General features: G+C 33.3%; 1 protein-coding gene and 1 pseudogene across 1 annotated transcript; both read left to right on the top strand.

The window, feature by feature from the left end:
* Positions 1-10036: 10036 nt before the first annotated feature.
* Positions 10037-12032, top strand: LOC126720980 (glutathione S-transferase U19-like). The gene is made up of 2 exons (XM_050423925.1): positions 10037-10485; positions 11413-12032. Exons 1-2 carry the CDS (start codon positions 10171-10173, stop codon positions 11755-11757), a joined length of 660 nt encoding a protein of 219 aa, XP_050279882.1. The 5' UTR covers positions 10037-10170; the 3' UTR covers positions 11758-12032.
* A 2267-nt stretch (positions 12033-14299) lies between these two features.
* LOC126720982 (probable glutathione S-transferase) lies at positions 14300-23231 on the top strand (annotated as a pseudogene).
* The last annotated feature ends 2342 nt before the right edge of the window (positions 23232-25573 follow it).

The raw sequence follows: 25573 nt of genomic DNA, 5'->3' as shown, positions 1-25573 counted from the left end.
TCGCAATGAATGATAATATATGCTACAAGTTTTTTGAAGATCTTCATTAAATTAAATACTTGCAATCATCTACAATGAAGATTTTGTTATTCGTATTTCATTCTTTATTATCTTATTTTATGTGTCTAACTACGATGTTTAGCTTACTTATTTTTAATGAATACCCTTTTAAGCAGGAAAATAATTTTTTTTTAAAAAGAACAAAATAACAAAAGACATATGTCATCAAAGTTTCGATTAGATAAAATTATAAGTCTAGAAGATTTAATCCTAATAAATTAGTGTTCTCTAGGTAACAAATAGAACACCATATATCATCATTCTAACTTTCCAAGCATGACTACCAGTCTACCAATGTAAAATTCAATATATACAAAGAAATTTTTTGGGACATTAAAATTTAGTAGGAGTATATTAGACATTACACAATGGAATATTTTAGGAATAATAAGATTTTGTTAGGGTTTAACTAAGAGAGAAACAATAGGGGTATATGCTCATTTACAAAATATAAATGATGAAATTATTCAACTTTAGTTTAGGGAGGAATGCAACTACCCATAACATAAAGAAGGAAAGTCTTACTTCGTCAATTTGTGTGCGTGTTATGTATGTGTAAAAGAATATGTGTGTGTGTGTGTTTTTATTTTTATTTAAAAAAAAAAATAAAAAAAAAAACTTGAAACAATGTGTTAAAAAAAATCAACCTAAAAAAATTATGCCTTAAACAATGAATTTTAGTTCAACAAATTGAATAAACCAAAAAGAAGTCTAGAAACACAACAAAAAGTCATGATATTTTTACAATACCTTTATTTCTAGCTATGGTGGGTCCTAGTCTGATATTTTATTATTTTATTTTAGAGTAATGTTACGTCCACAATATATTTATAATAAATCTTAGGTCGTAAATGCTACTGGCTTTAAATTAGGCTAACCACTTTTAACTGTGCATTTAAAAATAAAATAAAAAGCCAACTGAAGAAAATTGTGCCTAAAACGATGAATTTTGGCTTACTAAATTTGACTAAACAAAAAAAGAAGCCTTGGAACACAACAAAATGTTACACAAAAAAGAAGTTTAGGAATATAACAAAACGTCATAACATTTTCGTAATATTTTTTATTTCCAGCTATGGTAGGTCCCAGTTTGATATTTTATTATTTTATTTTATTTTAACCCATAAGGAATTGTCACATGCGTCACAACATTTTCACAATATCTCTATGTATACATTGTACTTACAATGTTAATTTATATTGTAGACACAAAAAAAATGGCAAATTTTGTACACGTTTACAAAATTTGTACAATATTTACCATTTTTTGTGCAAATGTGTATAATATTAACCACTTTTGTGTATTTACAATGTAAACTTGCATTGCAAGTACAAAGTAAGCATATAAAGATCTTAAAAAACCAAAAAAAAAAAAAAAAAAAACAAAACAAAAACAAAAATAAAAAACAAAAAAACAAAAACAAAGCTCAAACCAACTGGCATACTTGAAGGGGGGGGGGGGGGGGGGGGAAATTAAAAGTGCACCTCACTAAAAGAAAGAAAGAAAAAAAAAAAAAAACTTTAGGCAATAATAGAAATTAATGTTAAAATGTTGTGGACTTAGCATTTTTTAATTTGATCTATAAGAAACTGAGATCTCAACAATTATGAAAATATTGTGATAACAATAAGTGTTGTAACATTTCTCAAAACATTTTTTTTAGTTGTGGTTGGTCACACTCTCATATTTTATTATTTTGTTTCGACTTATAAGAAATTGACATGTCAATAATCGTGAAAATATTGTGAAATTTATTGTGTCAATATAACAATATATATATATATATATATATCAGCTTACATAAATGTTAAAAAAAAAAAAAAAAAAAAAAAAAGCACAAATCAAAGCACTGTAGCTATAGTGCTTTAGCACATTCGTGCTTTTATATATAAATATAAGAAAATAGAGCACAAATCGATGATTAAAAAAAAGAAAGTATATATTGAACAAACCAAAAGTACGGTAGCTTTTATGCAATCACCTAACAGGTGTCACAACATTTTTACAAAACATTTATTTTTAGTTGTGGTTGGTCACAGTTTCATATTTTATTATTTTATTTTGACTTATAAAAAATTGACACCTCAATAATTGTGAAAATATTGTGAAATTTGTTGTGTCAGTATAGCAATATATATAAAAGGAAAAAAGTACAAAAAAAAATTGTAATTACTGTAGCTATAGTGCCCGGCATTGTAGCTACCGTTCAAAACTTAAAAAAAAAAAAAAAAAAAAAAAATTCTAGAAATGAATAGTGAAAAACGTTGTATGAACAGTATCAAAACACTGTAGCGGCATAGCCACTTTTTATATAGTTAATAGAATTAATGTTGTGGAGTTTATCTTTGTGAACTGCTGAGCTATCATGATGAAACATGACACGAAGAAACTTCTAGTGCGTAGTTACTTAAACCAATAGAATTTTTTGTCCTATCAAGGATCTTAAAGCTAAGTATCAATTTTAAATTTGTGCGCTTGCCATAATAACATGAAGTTAGCCAAACGATAGGATAATTAAAAAAGGATTAATCAACTACAATAGTATAAAGAAAAATAGTTAAAAGTAAAACCAATAAAATGGACCAACCATGTAATTGTAAATAATAGTTAATGTGAAATTTCCAGGTCTATCACAACCTTTCATGACATATTTGGTTAATAAACTACGGTCATTGTTACAAATTCATATGGACTTTGGACTCTGAATTGTTCACCCATACTTAACGGTTTAGAATCTTGATGTTGAAATTGATAGAAGGTGAATTTTCTCTTGTGGCCTATTTGGAAGTTTAGAGAGGGAGGAGAGTAGAAGGGAGTGGAGGGGAGTAGAGTAGTGGGGAGGAGAGTAGAGAGAAATGGTTATCCTACACTTTGTTTAGATGTTTTTAAAATTAGTAAGGGGGAAGGGAGTAATTAGCCCTTTCTCTTGTTTTGATGTTTTAAAAATTAGGAGGGAAATGAGAGGAAATGATTTAAATAGACAAATTTACCCCTATTTGAAAATGAACTTGCAACATTGGTCTATGATATATTTGTTAAATTAAATAATTATGACTATAGCATGCAATAATTTTTTTGATAATTTTTTGTTTCTAATGTGAATTAAATAATCAACATTGGTCTATGATTAAATTTTTTTTCTGCTTTTTTATTATACTAAAAAAAAAACTCTCCTTAATTGATAATAATTAAAATAAGAAAAAAAAATTGGTTTGTTGTTTACTTAAAAAATCAACAAAATATTGAATTTTGACTGTTTCTTTCATTTATTATTATTTTTTTTAATTTTTTTATTTATTTTTCTTAGTACGTGAATTTAATTTTTTGAGGATTTGGAGAAGAATTGAGACCCAAAAAAACAAAGAAGTTAGGGAGAGTGACTCTATGAACTAACTCAAAAAATAGGATCCTACTATGTAATTTAAATTCAAGTGTTTACCCACTTACAATTCAGAAAAGAAAGCAACTCAAAATTCTTAAGAGAATATCCTTGCTAAAAACTAAGCAATAGCACACAAATTTCAATCAAAACAAATGACAATAATTTCTCAAAAAAATGCATAATTTCATACACTGAAACATTTTTTTTCATGAACATACTTATCCGTTTAGGAACCAATGCCACTTTGAATCATGACATGAGATACTAGAATTTGCCAAACATAGAGCCCATTGAGAATGCCTTGTCCATCTAATTAATAAAGCAATTTTTTTTTTTTTTAATAGAACAAGGTCTAAAAACTTTCAATAAAAATTATCAAGATTCAAGTGGTCCAGCAACTACGGCAAGTCCAGACCAAGCCAAAATAGAGAGCCTAATCATTTACAAATAAGATTAAACCAGGGGTTGAAATTCCTATACAATAACAAGGCAATTTAAACTAGCATCTATACTAGTAAAAAGTATTGAACAACTAGGGACATAACCTAAAAATAAACAATAAACACAAGTTGTACAATAACAAGACAATTTAAACTAGCACCTATACCAGTAAACAGTATTGTTACAATTAGCTATGACCATATCTGTAATTGCTAACAGACTTGTTTCAGAAAGCAAAACTAAAAATAAACACAAGCTAGTGCCAAAGAAAAATTAATCCCAAGCGTTTACAGTTCAATGATCAATTGAAAAGGTTTTTAGAAGCTGAAATTGTCTTGGAACATTTACTTGTCTAACTATTACAGAAATTTAAGGATCATACATCATTGTGAACAATAGCTCCTTGTGCTCCTCCACTGGATTGCCTATAAAAGCTCTCAACGTATCTGGATTCTTAATAAGATAGAGATAAGCCCTCATTTACAATCTAGAATCAATTCCTATCTCATCCAAGAGATGGAACACGTCTTGCTCAGGAATGGGAAGATGTGCCAAGCTCCTCTCAAAAATTAAATTTCCTTCTCTAATTGCTAAAGCTACATCTTGAATTGCTCCCATAATTTGTTCCATGTCCTCATTTTTTGATGTTTTTCTCATTGCCAAAAACATAAATCAGATCCATTTTCTAGTTCAAACTTGAACATCACAAAGCTGAGAAAGTACCATTTTGGTTGGGGCTTAGGAGGAGACAAATCAGAAACTCATTCACAAAAAAAACAAGAAATTACCCAAATCAAAAACCCATTCACAAAAAACAAGAAATTACCCAATAAAAATAAACAAGAAACACAGATCCATATATAGCTACAGTATACAAATTTATGCAAGTTCACAATCTAAATTCACTCAAGCACTTTATTAAACACGTTATAAGCAATACTTTGAAACATTAAAATTTAAGAAAAAAAAAAAAAAAAAAAAAAAAAGCAATCAAATCGGAAACCCACCCACAAATAACATGTTATTATCCCATAAAATCACAATTAATAAGAAATTACCCAATAAAATCATAATTTTAAGAACATAGTTATTTGATCCAACTCAAAAGAAACCCATGAAACAAAAAGAAAAACAGAGTTTACCTCTGAAAGAAAAACCCAGGCGTGAGAGACGATGGATTGTGAAGAAGTTGTGTGAGAGAGAGACATCATGAAGTGTGGATGAAATTGTGTGAGAGAGAGGCAAAGGAGTCTTCAAGGCTGAGAGAGTTGAGAGAAATTTGAGACTAAAGAGAGAAATAACGTGAATAATAATGTGAATTTATTTTATAGAATCGGTTGGTAATTTTATTAATTTAGAAAGGGTAAATTGGGGAGTTCATTTTGTCAATAATTTATCTACTCTACTCTTCCTCCAAATCTCACCAATTTGAGGGAATTAAAAATAAGGGGTTAGAGGTAGTTGAAACCCCTCCAAATCCCTCTCCCTTCTTCCTTAAAAAACTTCCAAACAAGGTAGTTGAATTACACTCCCTCCTTCTACTCTACTCCCCCTCCTTTTTTAAACATCCAAACAGGCCATTAAGAATCATGTCTATCCGCTTTGAAACTTCAACTATATCAAGTCCTTTAATTTGTTTCACCCATATGAATCTTGGCTTCAAAACTCAGAATAAAAAACTATGGTCAACACCATAAATTCATTTGCTTTGACATTAAGATCCTAATCACTCACCAAATACAATTATTCCTACAAATCAATAACCATTTGAGCCAAAAATCAAAACTAAAAATCATTTACATTCGAAGATGCAGAAATCAAGAATAAAACAAAATTCCACCCCAACATAATGCAATATGGAAAGAGAAGTAGAGACAAATCAACTCTTAAGAACAAAATGTACAAGAGTTTGTTAACAGAGGATTGAAACAATTGAAGAAACTCCCAAAGATCCAAAAGAGAAGACAATGGAGCTTAAATAGAAAAAGTCTGTGACTATAAAATTTTTCACGACCTTTTGCTATAACTGTGATGTGATAAACTGTGATTAACGAAGAAAGAATAGTGGAACATGAGTAAATGATGGTTAACTACTCATAATTTGCAACGTTAAAATTGTGACAAAAAAATTATGGAACAATTTGTGATCGTAGAATTACTCGCTTAAATAAATTACCATTAATGTAGCCTTATTTTTGGTTGAGGACTGTGATTGGATATTTGGATGAAAGAGACGGTCAAAATTCATACGTACATGCTCACTTTCCAAATTTTATTCTTTCTCTCGAATTTTTTTTTTAATTTTTTTTTTATTTATTTATGAAGCCACAATTGCATTAACATAATAATGCCCAATTAAAATTGGGTTGATTGGATTCACCAAGATTTGTGTTGTACCTCATTCGTGTTTGAGATACCCATCTAACTATCAAAGATTGTTGAAGTGACTAATTCCTAGAAATTGAGGAGTGTTAAGGACAAAAAAATTGTTCAGAGTTATCATCTTTATAAGATACTTGATGTTAAGAAAAGATCTTTTATAGAAAGGTTCACTAGAAATTTCTTGTAAAAACATTAGCCCCTTCGGCTCATAAAGAAATTATTTTAATCTTTTTTTATTCCAGATATTCTTCTCATTAATATTTGTTTCTTTTTTTACTTCTTTCCAATTTTTGTTGTTTATCTGTCTCTAATGGACAAAATGAGAGTACAGAGAGAAGCCTGAAGTGCCTGAAAGGCCTGTGGCAATTATATCTAACCATGCACGTGTCCCATATTAATTCTTTACTTTTGTTAGACTAAAGGCATAGTTTGGAGGATTCTGACTAGGGTTGAGCTGGGTATGGTTGTAACTTGTAACGAGGTTTGTGTGGTCAGTGGTTGTTGATACGTCATTGCCAAAGTGATAAATTATATCCCCCTTCTTTCCAGGGGTGGTTTCTCCACAAAAAAATAAATAAATAAATAAATAAAAGTGATAAATTATATGACAAAAGCAATGACATCATCTAGAATATTGCGGAGTGATAAATTATATCCCCTTCTTTCCAGGGGTGGTTTCTCCACAAAAAAAAAAAAAAATAAATAAATAAAAGTGATAAATTATATGACAAAAGCAATGACATCATCTAGAATATTGCGGAAGGATCCCGAAGTATTAGAAATGTTAGTACAATAGACTTGTCTTGGAAAAGCATGTCATTAAATAAAATAATTACCTTATCAATATATATATATATATATATATATAATAATTACTCCTTCAATATAAAAATAAATAAAATAAAATAATATTTGAATCAGTTTATTAAAAAATTTATATCTACTTAAATTTAATATTAGAATCTAAATCTTTTTTATTTTACATAACAATTTTTTCATTCACATAACCATTATTTTTAAAACATTCACCCAACCACCTTCACACACATCAACCAAAATAATAATTGAAAAATGAATAAAATGTGCATTTCATGACCACGAAAGTTTGAACAAAATATTAATAATTTTATACAAATTGATATAAATAATTTTTTGAATTAGTTAATGGAAGATTTGCATTTATACTATCTTACATAGACGGATGCAAGTACCCATCATTTCATAAGTTCAAAAAATTAAAATACTTAGCATTTAAAAAATAAAATTAAAAGTGAAAAAAATTATTTTTTGTACTAAATATTATAATAACTAAAACATTTTCCTTATGACTAGAGACATTCTAGTCCATTAAGTATAATAAGTATATTTAGAGTATTCGCATCAGGAAATGTCATCTTATCCTATTTTACCATCACAAAAAACTATTTTATCAATTATACAATACCATTTTATAATACACCCAGCATTCTGACTTTTATTTTACAATACCATACATTAAAATAATATAAATTATACAATCAAATAATAAACAAATTATCTCTCTCTCCTTTCTAATTTATGTCTCTTTGTCACTCTCACCACACAACAACCATCCTCTCAACCACACCACCGTGACCCCAACCCGCCACAATCCCAGCAAAAGGGTCTGGTTTCTGTCCAGTGGCCAGTGCCACTGGACAGAAGCTGAGTCCCCAGCAAAATACCAATCCACCATCGATGTCACTCTCTCTAAGCAAAATCAAAGCCTAGTCTCACCATCTAGCCAAAATCAATAGCAAAATCAAAACTCAAATTTCATAGCAAAATCAAAACCCAAAATTCATAGCAAAATCAAAACCCAATCCACCAATCTCGCCACCCACCAATCTCCACCGTTGTCAACACTGACGCCGATCTCATCAAAACCCACGCCAATCTCCACCGTTGTTAAAACCCACGACCCACCATCATTAAAACCCATGCCAACCCACGCTCACGTCAGTCACAAACCTACCACCACCAAAGAGAGAGATAGAGAAACCCACAACCACTAAATGAGAGAGAGAGAGAGAGGGTCATTGGAGAGAGCACGAGGTCTTGGGTCTAAAGAGAGAAAAGAGCAAAGAGTAGATGAGAAAGAGAGAAGGAAGAGAGAGAAAAGAAGAGAAATAATGAGAGAGGAGAGAGAAATTGGAGGTTAAAAAGGAGGAGAGAAAGTATTAAAAACTATTATTTTGTTTTAGAATTGAGCTACATTGCAATTCTACATTTAGAATTGCACTGTAGTACTATTGCAATTTTATTTATTTTGTAATAGTTGATTTTTAGAAGTCTGGATGAAACTTGATTTGTGTAAAAATGGTAAAATTTTCCTACATATGCCATTTAGTATGCCCGGTGCAAATGCTCTTAGAGCATCTGTTGCAACTGTCTTATAAAAAATGCCATTTTGACACATCAAAAGCTTACTTTATTATTTTACCACATCATTTTACAATATCCCATTTATTAGATGCTTTATTCTTTAATTCTATACATTAAAATAATATTTATAACACATTAAAATAATATATTAAATTCCTCCCCCGTCATCATCATCATAAACAACAACAACTACAACATCAACCAGAAAAATTGTTACGGCCACAATCACCAAAAAAAAAAAAAAAAAAAAAACACAACCACCAAAATCAACCCACAACCGCCACAAATCCACCATCAAATCACAGCCACCAAAACAGAAAAACAAAAACAAAAACAAATCAGAATAGAGATCGGCACCACCACTGATTTGCCCATCACCAGACAACCCACCCACCACCACTGATCCACCCATCACCATCTCAACCCACCCATCGCCATAACCCACAACTCGAACCCACCCACTACCAATCTGCCCATCCAAACCCACCCATTGCCCAACCCACCCATCAAACCCCAGCCAAAAAACGTGAACGGAAAAAAGAAAAAAGGAAAACAAAAAGAACCCGAAGCAAAATAAAGAAGACAGATGGTCGGCGGCGTCGAGTGGTGGTCTTTGGTGAGATTGGCGGCGTTGAGTGGTGGCCTTTGGTGATCGGTGCGTTGTGGAAGATGAATTGAGAAGATAGAGGTGAGAAGACAGAGAGAGATATCTGTGATAAGGAGAGAGAAAACAAGAATAAAATAACAATATATATTTAGCAATTTTTGTCCGTACCATCTCATATTTGAGACGGTACTGTAGCATGTTGCAAAAATTTGACACATTCAACACATCTAAGAGCACCCACACTAGATGTGGGATATGTGCCAAATGCTAAATATTTGACACATATCCCACACCAAACCCAATTTTAGCCCATTTAGTAGATGTGAGATATTGTTTTTTTTTTTTTTTTTGCAACATTGAATAGTACCGTGGCAAATTTGCCATGGTACGGAAGATATGTGGTATATTATTTGTTGTTTGTTTATTGTGTTGATGAGTAGTAAATATTATTTTAATGTGTAGTAAATATTATTTTAATGTATAGAATTGAATTATAAAACATCTGATAAATGGGATGTTATAAAATGATGTGGTAAAATAATAAAGTAAGCATTTGATATGGTAAAATGACATAATTTTTGGAACATCTACTACAGATGCTCTAATAAAGTTTTTTTTTTTTTTTTAATGTTTGATGTACCAAATGCCAAATATTATAGCATTTAACACATATAAGAGAGCTGCTAGAGATGCTCTTATATTAAGTAAATTTTATGACATTCTTATCCTCAGTCGTTAAAAAAAGAAGAAAGCACTAGCAGTAAGTCATATTTTTAATGAAAGCCGCCTGAGCAACCTCTTGACTATAAACTGACGCTCTCTTCCAAGTCTCTTTACACTCACACTTATTTTTGCATTTCTCTCATTTGCTTCAACACCCAGAGTTCTGTGACGATGGCGGGCGAGGTGGTTCTGTTGGATTTCTGGCCTAGCCTGTATGGGATGAGGGTCAGGATTGCTCTGGCTGAGAAGGGTATCAAGTATGAGTCCAAGGAAGAGGACTTGAGCAACAAGAGCCCTCTGCTTTTAGAGATGAACCCCATTAACAAGCAGATCCCAGTTCTCATCCACAACGGGAAGCCTGTGTGTGAGTCCCTCATCATTGTTCAGTACATAGACGAGGTCTGGAACGATAAGTCTCCATTGCTTCCCTCTGATCCTTACCAGAGAGCTCAAGCCAGGTTCTGGGCTGATTTTGTTGATAAGAAGGTACTACCTTTGTGAAATTTCTTAAAACTCCTAGAGTTTTATCATTTGATAAGTAGTCTAAGATACTGGGTCTTGTTCTTTATCCGTTAAGTTCTTTACTAAGGATTTCATGTATTTGAGGAAGATTAAATAACAAACTAAAATATAAAATTCAGAAAATTACATGAAAATTTTTAGAAAAAATTTAAATTAACAGTGGACAAAAGGCAACCCCATGCTCTGTCCTGCATCATCTTCAGAATCCACGGAAAAAAAAATGATTTCCTACTAAAATATGATTTCCTACTGAAATTGAGGTAGGTTTTTGAGATATGGAGCTTTTATATTGGCCTTTCAATTCTAATTGAAATCTATTATTCCTCGATTAAAGTTTTTTAAGAATTTCTTTTATTACTAGAGTAGTTCTCCTTGTGGATTCAAGAGTCTCTTACATCTGCTCCTGCAGTTCACACTCAATTTCAAGTTTTTGTTTCCAATCCTAGGAGATCCTAGAGATCAAAGCAGAGTGTCAGCAGTGAATTAACTTAAACGCCCAAGTGATTACTAAGATGTCTTTCAGAAAAAGGGGAAAAAAATTGAAAGAAATAAGATCAGGGAGAAAAAGAAGGAAAAAAAAATTTGATGGTTTATATTTGCTTTTCATTAACCATGTTCAATTTATGTAGTTGTTGGGTACCAAATTGAAACATTATTTCTTTCCACTCTTAGCATTAGTCATGTTCAAGACCCATTCGTTTGTAAGTCACTAATTAAAATAAAAGTTAGGAGAGTTCTGTAGTCTCTCTCTATCATACAGTCAAGAACATATTTTACGGGCCTTTCCCACTTGCTAAGGTCTAGAGAAATATTCAGTTTGCCCAGTAGACTAGATTTGAAATTCATTACTGTCATTGCTAATTCTAGTAATACAATGTGTGGAAAATTCAGGTTTCTGGAGCTGCGAAGAAGGTATGGAGCACAACAGGAGAAGAGCAAGAGGCAGGCAAGAAGGAATTCATTGAATTCTTAAAGACATTGGAGGTGGAGCTTGGTGACAAGCCTTACTTTGGGGGTGAAACATTTGGGTATGTGGACCTTTCTCTTATCACTTTCTACAGCTGGTTCCATGCCTACGAGGTCTTTGGCAATATCAATATAGGGGCGGAGTGCCCCAAGATTATCGCGTGGGCTAAGAGGTGCATGCAGAAGGAGGCTGTGGCCAAGACTCTTCCTGACCAGAAGAAGGTTTATGAGTTTGTTACTCAGTTGAGGAAAATGTTTGTTTCAGAGTAGAATAATGATTAGGCCTCAATCTGGAAGTGCTAGCATATGATGGTTTTGGATGGTTATGAAATAGCGTTGTTTTTTTGTGATGTTTAAGTTTGGATTTGTTCCATTAGTGTCCGTTTAGCTTGCAAGACACTTTGATGTGTCTGCTGAGCATTTCTAGATGGCATGTATTGTACTGTTTAACTTGTAAGTTACTTTGGTTTGTCCCTGCTGAGCCTTAGATCTAAAGGGCTTGTACCGAATCATAAATAAGAAAGACACTTGTTGTGTGAGCTAAATTTTAGATCGAACTTTACCATTTTGCCATCAAGTGTATACAAAAGTATTGGTACCAACAATCCGAGGAAACAAAACTTTTTACTTTTTACGTTTTACAATATTTTTTACACTCTAAACATAGAATGTTGTGATTGGGACAACTGCAAAAGTAGCATATGTATTGTACTGTTTTAACTTGTAAGTTACTCTGGTTTGTCTCTGCTGAGCCTTAGATCTAAAGGGCTTGTACCGAATCATAAATAAAAAAGACACTTGTTGTGTGAGCTAAATTTTAGATCGAACTTTACCATTTTGCCATCAAGTGTATACTAAAGTATTGGTACCAACAAACCGAGGAAACAAAACTTTTTACTTTTTACAATATTTTTTACACTCTTAACATAGAATGTTGTGATCGGGACAATTGCAAAAGTGGCATAAGTGATGGTTTCATGTGTTCCAATAACAAGTTGTTTTCTTAGCAAGTTTTGAAAAATATTGAGAAAAAAAACTGTCAATGGTATATTATATGGTCATAAAAAATAAAAAAGCATTACATATGTAGTGAATAATAATAATAATAATAATAATAATAATAATAAAAAATAAATAAATACACTCATGTCACCCAAGTAATCATTAATAAGTGTATAATCACATATGAGAATCAATCCGTCAAATTCACGTGAAATATTTTGTTTTTTTCTTTCTATAGGCAAAAATTGAAAAACATATCTTTATTCCAATATCTTTTGGTGGAACAACTTTTCTGGTAAAGTCAATTGAATAATTAAGACACAAATCCATTCAATTTATCATAATAAAATAGAGTTTATAACACTGTTTTGAAGATTGGAGATCGGCAAGATCCATAAAAGAAACTACTTAGATTACTGCACATAAAACATTTTCACAATCTTATGGTTGTGAATTAAATTTTTTAAGATTAGTGCTCTTATTTTTTTTTTCCCCTTGCTGTTAACATGTTTCTAATCCATGTAAAGGCCAATCACAAAATAATATTTGTTCACTTATGGCCACCTTGCATTTCATGGAGATCTATTAAGTAAACAGTATGCTTTTATTTTTAAGAAGTAAACAATATGCTATTTCTTCAATTCGCACAGGGATTGTTGCAATGCATGAAGCAAGTTGTGAATTTTCATTAATCAAAGATAACTCGGCAATATTATACGAAGACAATGTTGTTTGTATCACTTATATTAGACATTCATTTCCAATAAAAAGTTCCCATAAATGTTTTGTAAATCAATACCATAATTAAGACATTCGTTAACTTTTCCAACAATTTAATGGTTTACTTTTGATAGACTAAAGGCATAGTTTTGAGGATTCTTACTAGTGTTGAGCTGGGTGTGATTGTAAGAAATGCAATGAGGTTTGTGTAGTCAGTGGTGGTTGATATGTTTGTAGATTGAGATTGTTGATTTTTTTGATTGGGAATATAGTATGATATGATTGGGCATATTGTATGACAGGTTTATGTGAATTTTAACTGCTACCTTAACAACCAACTTGGATAGCAAAGCTTGTGATTTAGGCAAAAATAAATTTTTAATATGAGATGAAATAAAAATGACATTAAACTTAAAGGACAAAGTTTAGTTACAAAATTGGTTGTAACATAAGGCTATAACCTTACTCAATAATATTCACATTGCTACATATTTTGAAAATCTAACCACTAAATTGGATATTATTTACTATATAATTTATTATGTTTACATTTTATGCATAATTTTAAACTACAAAAACTTGCGATTTAAACAATTTATTGATGACATAGTTATTAATCTTTAATTTAATCGAAAATTTTCAAGCATGGAGGATATAAGAAGAAAATATAATCTAACAATGGATTTATCAAAATTCATCTCCAATAAAAAGATATTGAATAAGGTTATGTCTTATACTACAACCAATTTTGTTGTTAAACTTTATTCAAACTTAAATGATGGGATGTATAATTTAGTCAAAAAGAAAATATTTTACTGGAAAAAACAATCAAAACTCTTTAGAAATGTCAAAGTGATTAAAATATATTATCACAAAATTTTCAAAAATCTTTTGCAACTAAAATGAATACTAATCTTTATTTATTTATTTATTTTGAGAAAAAATAAATAAATACTAATCTATATAAGCAATAGCGGGAAAAAATGGTTGGAAAAATTGTGTCAATGCTATTTGTTCAAAGCGATATTTTCTTAATGACGAAAGCAATGATATTGACTAGTTGTGGAGGCCTCTCTATCATACTTCTCCAGTTTCTTGCGACCCACACAGCCAATTGACTATAAATCCACACAGCCAGTTTTTTAGAATTCAATAGAATATCACTTTTCTTTGAACTATTCACCCATTTGCTTCAATAATAATATCCCGAATTCTGTGACAATGGCGGACGAGGTGATTCTTCTAATTTTTGGTCCAGCGTGTTTGGGTTGAGAGTCAGGATTGCGCTAGCTGAGAAGGGCATCAAGTATGAGTACAAGGAAGAGGACTTGAAGAACAAGAGCCCACTGCTTTTAGAGATGAATCCCAGTTCTTATACACAACAGAAAACCAGTTTGTGAGTCTCTTGTCATTGTTCAGTACATAGATGAGGCCTGGAATGACAAGTCTCCATTATTGCCCTCTGATCCTTTCCAGAGAGCTCAAGCCAGGTTCTAGGCCGATTTTGTTGATACAAAGGTACATTTTGTGCATTTTCTTTTCATTATATGTTATTATCCTAAAGTTTATTTTTCTTAACTTCTCAGAACGATAACTGGTAAGAAAATTGTTTGTTTTTAGACCCCCTTAAAACACACTCAGATTAACCTAGTAAATTAGCCAAATGATTACTTAGTCAAATTTCAGATCTAGGTTAACACAAATATATCATATCAATGTAAAGTACGAAAAATAAAGAACACAAAGATATGATGACATAGGAAACCAAACCGGTAAAAACCTGAGGAGGATTTAACTTAGCTATCTTCAAGGTAAAATTGAATCCATTATGAAAGAATTGAAGTTTACACAATAGCGACTTAGACCACTAACATCCTATTGCTACCTCAAGTAGGAAACTTACTATCACGACCACGTGACAGCTCCGAGTTCACAAACTACTTCTTTCTTGGATTCCTAGCAAGTACAAGCACTCCCGCTTGTGTATCTTTAAGCTCTTGTTGCAGCAACTGAATCGATCACCAAGCTCTTGACATAATCTTGAATCTTGGAAACCCTAAGTATGTGTGAAGGCAAACACCTCTTGATCTCACAAAAGATTCACACACATAGCATAAAGAGCAACATAAAAACGTGGCTAGGGTTTTCCCTTTTATACTTAAGACAAAACATAAAACCTTACACGTCAAATAGGCTTGGGCTGAATTGAAAATTCTGCAGAAAAAACAATCTGCACGACTTTCGATTAGTTGAGTCTAATTCTCAATCGATTGTGCCAGGCAGATTTAATCAATAAATCTTGTAGTACACTTGATTCCAACTTTACTCATAAACACACTTTGAGCAAGTCTAAAACATGACTAAAACCTGTTTTGATCATGGTTTGCCAACATTACAAAATGAAGTTCTAATACATTAGTTCCTAATTACTTAGAACCTAACAAACTCCCTCTTTGGCAATCCGTGACAAAACACAAACTTAACAAAAAGCTCAAAGTTTACAAAGAATAGCCTAGCAAATATTGCCCATTACAACAAATTCAACCTAACTACTATCTATTAGTTGCAAGTGTAGACAGCAGCACAACTGAAGCAACCTGTATATTTCCTGAAACACTCAACAAATGCATAAACGCATGTGTGGAAAATACAATTAAAACATAAATAACTACTTGATTTCACAAGACACAAAATAAAAACATATATCATGAATAACCTCATAAATATAAATCAATAAGTAATGTGAAACAAGAAACATATACAAACAATGTATCTCCCCCTATCATGAATAACCCAATCAAAACAAAGAATACATCAAAAGCCAAAAATGTAAATACACAATGAAGCCTCTAGATACAATCTAATAGCTTCACAAGCTCCACAAATACAAAAATCTCCCCCTAACTACAAAAAACCTCTACAAATGTACTCTCCCTTTTTGTGATGGAATGTCAAAGGGCAATTAGAATCCATCATCAAAAGGAGGTGGCGGAGGTGATCATCTAAAATGCTCCAACTCTGCTCACAAAGCACGGATCTCATCAAGCATGTCCACCAAAAGCTGACCATGAGCCGCTTGAACGGTCATGACAGTCTCCAACATATGTTGAATGTCTGAATCATCTGAGGTAGAAGGTGGAGGAACAGCAATAGCAGCAGCAACAGCAAGATCTACAGACTCTTTAGCTATAGTATCACCTATAGAAGAGGGAGGAGGAGGTGCAACACCGGAAGGCTCAACCCTAGGATGTTTAGAGGTAGCTCTCAACTGAGTAGCCCTCTGCCTAAGAAATGTGGCACCTATGGGAGCGACTATGTGAACAGGCTTAGACGCGAGGAAATCCTCTAACCCTAAATGTAACAAAATCCTATGGATAAAGACGGGAAAGAAAAGAGCATGAGCAGTATAAGAACTCCTATAAACCTCATTTACAGAACGAAAAAACAGATGAGGAAAACTAATAGAAGCATTAGTAACAAGATCGTACAAAAATGCACAACGCTTCAAAGGACTGGTGTGCAGATGAGAGATAGGCCACAAGGAATGACAAGCAATCCTGAAGAAGAGATAATGAGTCTTAGTGAGCTCAGCAGTAGTGATCTAAGGATCAGAATCCCACTGGATAGAAGGTCCAGTGATGTATGACATAATGTCATCAAGAGGTAGAGACTCATCACAGGGGTAGACAGGATGCTAGACCACAGGTACCCCAAGAGCAGCAGCCACTACCGATGGAGTAATGGTGTACTCTTCACCTCGTATCCAACTCTTTACTAAAGTGTTGGAATCATAGACGTGGATAGAGAGATTTGAGTAGAACTCTCTAATTAGGGTAGCTGGAGGTGGATGATCAATATCCAACAATGGTAGCCAGCCCCTACGCTTAAAATTAGCCTTAATGGCAGGATCAAGCTCATCTAACAAAACCTTTCTCTCAGCCTAAATGTTTCTCTTAAGGTTCAGCTTCTCAAAAGTCTCTTGGTGTTTCTCACTCAAGAAATGCTTACTCTCAAAGGAAAGAGAAGATGAAGAGGAAGCTTTCCTATTGGCTCTAGTCTTCCTAGACATAGTGCTAAGAATAGGAAGGACACACAAAAAAGGACCGAAAAAGAAACAAGAGAAAAACAAAGGGCAAACTACAAGTTAGCACAAAAAAATATAGAAATAACAATCTATATAATGCATGAATAGTATAATGTCATGATGTATGGTCTAATACAGTGAGAATAAGTTCAATTGAAGTTTAAAATCACAAAATTGGCTTGAGCATAGAGTTTATAACAAAAACCCCAAAATTTGAAAAACCACTTGTTCAATTTTAAAGAAATTGACCAATTTATCATTAAACAATATAAATAACACAAACTAATGATCATATGAATCAATTCAACCAGCCAATTTCATCAATTTAAACCTAATTGAACAAAATTCCCAATTCGAGTATATTCAAGCCCTAGACTTTTCAATTTCCTACAAATCACCAAATTGATCAAATTAAACCATCAAGAACAGTTATATAGCATCTTATAACAAAAACCCATTGATCAACTTTAAGAAAAACATCTTGAATCATCAAAAATCCCAAAAATCCATTGGTTCGAAATTTTCCCAAAATTGCATGATTTAAAGCATGAAAAATGAAAATAAATGCAAAAGGAAGGGTAAAAAGGTCTTACCGGCCTTAGAGGAGAAAAACCTTGCAAAAATTTTGGAGGAAAACGACAAAAAATTTCTTTGGTAGACTTGACCGATCGAATGAGAGAGAAAAGTGATTCGAAAAAGTTTGAAATAGTGGAAACCACATGAAAACAAAAGTTTTTAAAATACTGTCATCACGATTTTCGATTGATCCAAAAATAGATTTGATCGATCGAAAATGGTTCGATTGATCCATTAGCAATTGAGCACCAATTGAAACAAACAGAGGCTGAAATGTTTTTCGACCAATCGAAATTATGGAAAAATCAAAGGTTTGAAAAACAAAGCAATATTATGCAAAAACTCCTCAAAGCATTGAATTTTAGGAATAAAATGCATGAGTATGAGATGAAATGCTTTTCAAAAACACATGAATTGAATCCAGTTTTCCCAAAATTAAGATTTTCAATCAATTCTACTTAAATTCTCAAACATTAAACATGTTTTGCATAAGATTCAAGGAATTTTCAAACTTGGTTGGTCAAACCAAAAACACACACAATAACATGTACTAAGTTTAGCAAAGAGTAACTTGTGTAATGTGTGCAACTAGTAAAAACTTGAGAAACATGTGAGGTGATATGAAAATAGAAATCAAGCACAATTTCTACAAAATTCATCACATAGATTTGAAAGAGACTATCACCTAAAGAGTTACATCATATAACTCTCACATCTCCTATAGAATAAAAGCTTGCAATCATGTAAGTTTCTTGATTTGCCTCATAGTATACACACCAATTTTATTTGATCAGAAACTTATCAATAATAGCTGGGATAATGTACACACCAATTTTAGCATTTAAACTAAGGCTACACCTTATGTTCTTTTTGTGCATGTGCTACACTTTCTCGAACATAAAATCTTACGATATGCACTCAGGTGTTTATGATTGGCTAGTAAACAGTGGTGAGATGGTTATTTATGCCTTTCTCAATAAGTTCAAGTCCGACAATCAAAATCATGTGACTTCAAGATCAAGATCATGTGATCAAAAACTATAAACATCATCCCACACAACATGCACTACAAGGCTTCAACTAGTAAGGTGCAATAAATAAGCTCATCCAAGCTAAACAAGCTACAAAGACATGTCATGTGAAAATAAATTGACCAACATTGTTTTCAAAACCAAGAAAATAATACAAAAACACATATTGCTTCCTTTTTCCTTCCTTTTTTTATTATTTTATTTTGAAAATAAAAAACAAAAATGATCCTACAATGAAATGAATGAGTGTTATGCAATGCAAATCCTAGAAAAAAAAGAAATTAAAAAAAAAAAAAAAAACAAAGAAGAATGGTCACCAAGAATAGAGCAATGAAGCATAAGGACCATGTCAGAAAGACTCAATTAGATTGAGCCTTTTGCATCCAAAAATTTTTAGATGCACCTCGAGCACTGGAGTTTTTATTCACATTAGAATTCTAAGCAACTCCAGGATTGTAATAAAGGTTTAAAGTCTTTACCAACTCACCAATGAGTACCATAGGATCTTGTGCTTAAGACATAGGTACTTTTGGTTTATTTGCTCGTTTAGCAGCTTGCAACTTGAAATAGTTTGGACGAATGTACCTAGACTTTCCACAAAAATGACAAACCCAGACAGGTTTATCATGTGACTTGTCCTTAGAAAGGGTAGACTTATTAGGTTTAGACTCTTTGAGATCAACCCTAATCTTCCTAAAAGGTGAAACTTCTATGGGTTTGACAACCTCACGCACAGGGGGTTTGACAACCTCACTAATAGGAGGTTCAGTAGAAGAAGAAGGAACAAAGTTTGTGGAATGGGGTGCAGACACATTGATGCTTTCTACAAAACCTAACCCAGTTTTATCAGAGGGAGACTTTTGAACACTCAGCATGTGATCAAGTTTGGAGCTTACAGACCTATTAGTTTGTTCTCTAGCAACAGATAATTCAAGTTCCAAGGTCTTAACTTTATCAAGTAAAAGCATGTTCTCAGTCTTCACATTATGCAACAATTCATTAGCATCAAACAGTTTCACAAGCAAATTTTTCTTTTCGAGTTCAAGAGATGCAATTTTCTTTAAGCCTAAATCAACACTCACAGCATCCTTTGCAGCAATTTTGCAAAGTTTATTGTAGGCTTCTTGTAAATCTGCATCCTTAGAGAGTTCCCCATCAGAAGGGTTCTCCTCAACAGCAACACTTTCATCAACTATAGCAGTAGCAGTGAAAGTAATGAAGTTTCCATCCTCATCACTACCAGACTCATTGTTAGAAACTTTATCATCACTAAGGGTTACAGCCATAGCCTTACCCTTAGACCTCAAGAATGTAGGACATTCAACTTTCACATGACCATACCTTTGACACCCAAAACATTTTTTGACTCATAGAATTATTAGAAGGTTAACCTACTTTCTCTTTAGATTTTTCAATGTTATTAACCTTAGTGGGATCATTCCTCCTAAAATTTCTAGGTTCAGCAGTGTTCTTACCTCTTGCCCTTCTGTTTTTGTTCCTAAGAAAATTTCTAAAGTTCTTGGCAAGGTAAGCAATCTCTGTTGCAGAGAGCTCACCATCAAATCCACTCACATCAACATCATCAACAGACTTAAGAGCCATTGATTTGGATTTGCTAGTCTTAGGTAGGTCTAACTCATAGGACTGAAGAGATCCTATAAGTTTATCAACAGGGATGGAGTCTACATCCTTACTTTCAGTGATGGCAGTCACTTTGGGTTTAAAATCTTCAGTTAAAGATCTAAAAAACTTCCTAACAATTTTAGTTTGATCATAGATTTCACCTAGATTATAAGCAAAATTAACAATATCATCAAGCTTAGAATAGAATTCATCAAAAGATTCATCATCAAACATCCTAATGCTTTCAAATCTAGAAGTTAATTGCTGCAACTTATTAATTTTAACAGTCTTTGTGCCTTCATGCACAGTTTGGAGGATATTCCAAGCAGTATGAGCAACCGCAACATTAGAGATTTTCTTAAATTCCTACATAGAAATAACATTAAAAATAGCATTCACAGTTTTGCTATTGAAAGCAGCTGTTTCTTTTTGAGAAGTTTGCCACTCACTAACAAGAGTAGTGGGCTTCTCCCTTCCGTATTCAACAGAGTTCCAGACTTTCTCATCAATATATTTCAGGAATGCTTTCATCCTTACTTTCCAATAAGCATAGTTATTCTCATCAAAGTGAGGTGGAATAACAAGAGAGTGTCTGTGTTCCATGACAACCGTGGTCAAGGATCAGCTCAGAGATCAAAGGATCTACAACAAGAGATCTACAACAAGAGATCTACCTGCTCTGATACCACTTGTTTGTTTTCAGACCCCTTAAAACATACTTAGTTTAACCTAGTAAATTAGCCAAATGATTACTTAGTCAAATTTCAGATTTAGGTTAACACAAATATATCATATCAATGTAAAGTGGGGAAAATAAAGAACACAAAGATATAATGACTCAGGAAACCAAACTAGTAAAAACTTGGGGAGGATTTAACCTATCTATCCTTAAGGTAAAACTGAATCCATTATGAAAGAATTGAAGTTTACACAATAGTGACTTAGACCACTAACATCCTATTGCTACCTCGAGTAAGAAACTTACTACCATGACCATGTGACAGCTCCAAGTCCACAGACTACTTCTTTCTTGGATTCCCAACAAGTACAAATACTCTCGCTTATGTAATTTTAAGCTCTTATTGCAGCAACTGAATCGATTACCAAGCTCTTGACATAATCTTGAATCTTGAAAACCCTAAGTGTGTGTGAAGGCAAAAATCTCTTGATCTCACAAAAGATTCACACACACAGCATAAGGAGCAACATAAAAATGTGGCTAGGGTTTTCCCTTTTATACTTAAGACAAAACATAAAACCCTACATGTCAAACGGGCTTGGGCTGAATTAGAAATTCTGTAGAAAAAACAATCTACATGACTTTCGATCGGTCGAGTCTAATTCTCGATCGATCGAGCTAGGCAGATTTAACCAATAAATCCTGCAGTACACTCGATTCCAACTTTACACATAAACACACTTTGAGCGAGTCTAAAACAAGAATAAAACCTGTTTTGATCATGGTTTGCCAACATTACAAAATGAAGTTCTAATACATTAGTTCCTAATTACTTAGAACCTAACAAAAGTGATATGATTAAAGAGTGGAAGAAGAAAAAAAAATTGACAAAGTAGAACCAAAAATAACTTTACTAAAGGTAATAAATAAAAGGGTAGAAAGCATGATTTTAGATAGAATAGAATAAAGTAGTAGAATATATGTGTAACTTTGGAAGGTTTTATTACTCGGTGTCCCATATATATGTGGTCACTTTTTTATTTATTTTTGCTGGTGCTACATATTTAAATTATTATAGGTTAGGATTATTAGAAGTTCGTTGGACTCAATTAAAAAAAAATTTGTGGGAGAGCATAGAACAAAAATGTGGGTAGCACTTTTTTGGCCCTGCAAAAGGTATCAGCCAACCTTGATTTACCAAGGAGAGTCCAATATTCATGTTATATTTTGAAGAGTAATATTATGTAAATTTTTATTAGGTTGAAAAGTTTTTAATAGTTCTTATATGACTCATCATTGATCACTTGTTTACTTACCACAACAGTCTACCACATTAATAGGTGTTAAAGTTTTTTGTCCATAGACCCTCTCTTTGGAGTCCAGTAGGTTGTTATGTTTCTTTTTAAATAGAGTCCAGTTGTCATGTTACCATTAAGTAGAGGCAAGTACTCCCTCTCAATGCCGCACGCAATCAAGAACATCTTATATGGGTCTTCCCCCTTACAAAGATTTAAAGAAATATTCTTCTAGGCTAGTACACGTAATTTAAAATTCATTATTGAAATTACTATTATTGTTCATCTTGTTATATAATCTATGGAAAGTGTTAATAGAATGTGAGTGGAATACGTACGTAGGTTTATCAAGTATCAAGGAAGGTATGGACCATAAAAGGAAAGGAGCTAGAGGCAGCAAAGGACTCTTATCCCCTTCTACACCTAGTACTGTTCTATTGAGACCTTAGGGGGTTTCAAAACTAAGGCATAGTGCTCCAAGATTGTTGCATGGGCTAAGAGGTATATGCAGAAAGAGACTATCGCCAAGACCCTTCCTGACCAAAAGAAGGTTTACAAACTTCATGGGCAGTTCAGGAAAAGGCTTGGTTTGGAGTAGACTAATGGTTAGTCCCAAATCTGGAAGTGCTATCATATTAGTGAGGTTTTTTATGGTTAATTTTTTTGGTTTCATGTTGTAATGTTTAAGTTTGGGTTTGTTTCTCTTTCCAACAAAAAAGTTTGGGTTTGTTTCATTCTTGTAAGTTGTAAAACCTGATGAGTCAGAAATTTATGATCGCCACTATGCGAAGATCGTCATTTTCCCAGAGAAGACGTTACGCATTTATTACAATCATTGATGAAGAAATGTAACGGACGAAGCAATGGTCACAGAATGAGCTGTTAGGACATATGTGTTTCACATGTTAAGAACATATGTCTTGATTTTATGTAATTGGCTTATCCTTTGACAAAACGCACTTTACTTGTATTTGGGTAGATTTAGGATGTTTTAAATACTTCAAGAAACCTTATTTCAAGATCAAGTATTGAAGCTTTCAAGTCTATTCAAGAAAACAAGTTTAGAGTGCAAAATCATTAAAGCTCGACAGCTAGTTGACAGCTGCATCTATCGAGCTTAAGGAAGCTGTTCTTCATTCGGTGTGCTCGACACCTGCTTGATAGCTACTCGATACCTGCTATCTGTTGAGGTTTAAGATTTTCAGAATTTCAATCTAATTTTCTTGGGATCCGTGAATATGTCTTTTGGCTTTCTTTTCTCCTAAACCTAGACATATAAAAGGATCAGTTTAAGGGCCGTCAAACAGTTCACAAGTTGCACAAGCTTTGAGCGAACTCTGTTCAAGCAAATTGTGACCAGAGACGAAGTTCTTGCCCTAGTTCATCTCTTTCTCTTGAAGAAGTTGCTGTGTATGTGCACCTTAAGGTTTTGTGACCAAACATCTTTTTGATCTTCATTGTGTGGATGAATTGAAGAACTTTGCAACCAACAACCTTCTTAGTTGGTGATTGAAGTCGCGTACTGGGATCTGCGCAATTGGTTAGTCATGTACTGGGAGTCATGCATCGAAAAGGGAACTGTCACTACAGAACAAGTCCAATTGGGTATTGGGGTAAGGGTTCAACTGTAGGTTGGTAAGGTACTTGGATTCCTTTACTTGTAACCGCTTGTTGCGATAATAGTGGAGTTTCGGGAGTGGTGACCTGAAAATCACCCGGTGGGGTTTTTACCGTTAGGTTTTCCCCATTCGTAAACAAATCACTATGTTATTTATTTTTCGCTGCATTATTAGTTTATTGGTGATTTGTTTGTGCTACCACGCGTTTGCATGATAAATTGATTAATTAATTAATTAATTAATTTCTATCACAAGGGGTCATTCAGTTTGTGGCCTATCATGAGTTGTGAACTTCAGACAAATATTCTGTAACACACTAGTTGTTGAGCATAAATACAGTGATTCATTGCCCATTGATGAGACACTCAACTATAAAAGGAAAGCACAAGAAACCCAAGGTACAAAAAAATCACATAGACAAATACTCTACGAAATCACTCTCCACTCGTTTTCTCTCAATAATCTTTCTCCCTTACTAATTTAAGCTTCAGAGTCGGTTTGGATGACGCCACACCGGTGTGTTACTCTTCAATCCAGATCATTTTGTAGGTTTTCCATCTATAGAGACAACCCCAATCACAGCATCATCCATCCTCTACGACGAGGAGCTCAAGTGTTGATTTTTTGCATCATCAGTTTGGCGTCATCTGTGGGGACGTTAATCATTCAAGCCATCTTTCCCAATGAAAAAAGAGTTCCTCGAAGTACGAGATGGAAGCAAAGACTACACCTCAGCCAGATGCTATGCAACAACAAATTTCTTGGCTAATGTGGAAGAGCTGACTCGCCATAACGAAGAACTGCGAAAGACAATGGAATCCCAAAACGAAAAATGTCGACGAACAGGTGAAAACCAAAATGAAGAAGAATAAAACTTTGAAGTCAACATAAGGAAGGAGATGGATGAACTCAAAAGTGCTATGGAGGACAAAGGCGGAGAGAATCTGGATAGGATGATTCAAATGACAGATTCACCATTCACTACTGAAGTACTAAACCATCCCCCCCTAACAAAATTTTGTCTCCCACGGTTGGAGTCGTATGACGGTTCCAAGGATCCCTTGGATCACATCAAATCATTCAAGATGCTGATGCTATTGCAGATGACCCTAGACGAGGCGATGTGTAGGGCATTCCTAACAACACTGAAAGGAGCAACCAGGGTATGGTTCAGCAAGATACCCCTAGAAACTATTGCAGATTTTGAAAAACTCAGAAGGGTTTTGTTCGTCATTTCATTAGGGGGGCAAAGACATAAGAAGCCAATTGGCCATCTTCTCAACAACATTACTGATAGGAGATTTCTTCTTCTCAATCACTAAAAGTCCACCAAAAATAGTTGCGGAGTTACTCCGTAAAGCTTAGAAGTACATGAATGCAGAAGATACGGTGCTCACAAAAGAAATGAAAGGAAAAAGGAAGAGAAACAATGGAACAAGCGACAATCACAATAAGAA

The sequence above is a fragment of the Quercus robur genome, chromosome 4, assembly GCF_932294415.1.
Source record: "Quercus robur chromosome 4, dhQueRobu3.1, whole genome shotgun sequence".
Taxonomy (NCBI): domain Eukaryota; kingdom Viridiplantae; phylum Streptophyta; class Magnoliopsida; order Fagales; family Fagaceae; genus Quercus; species Quercus robur.
Note: the sequence above shows the minus strand (reverse complement) of the source record. Positions and strands in the feature narration are given on the sequence as shown.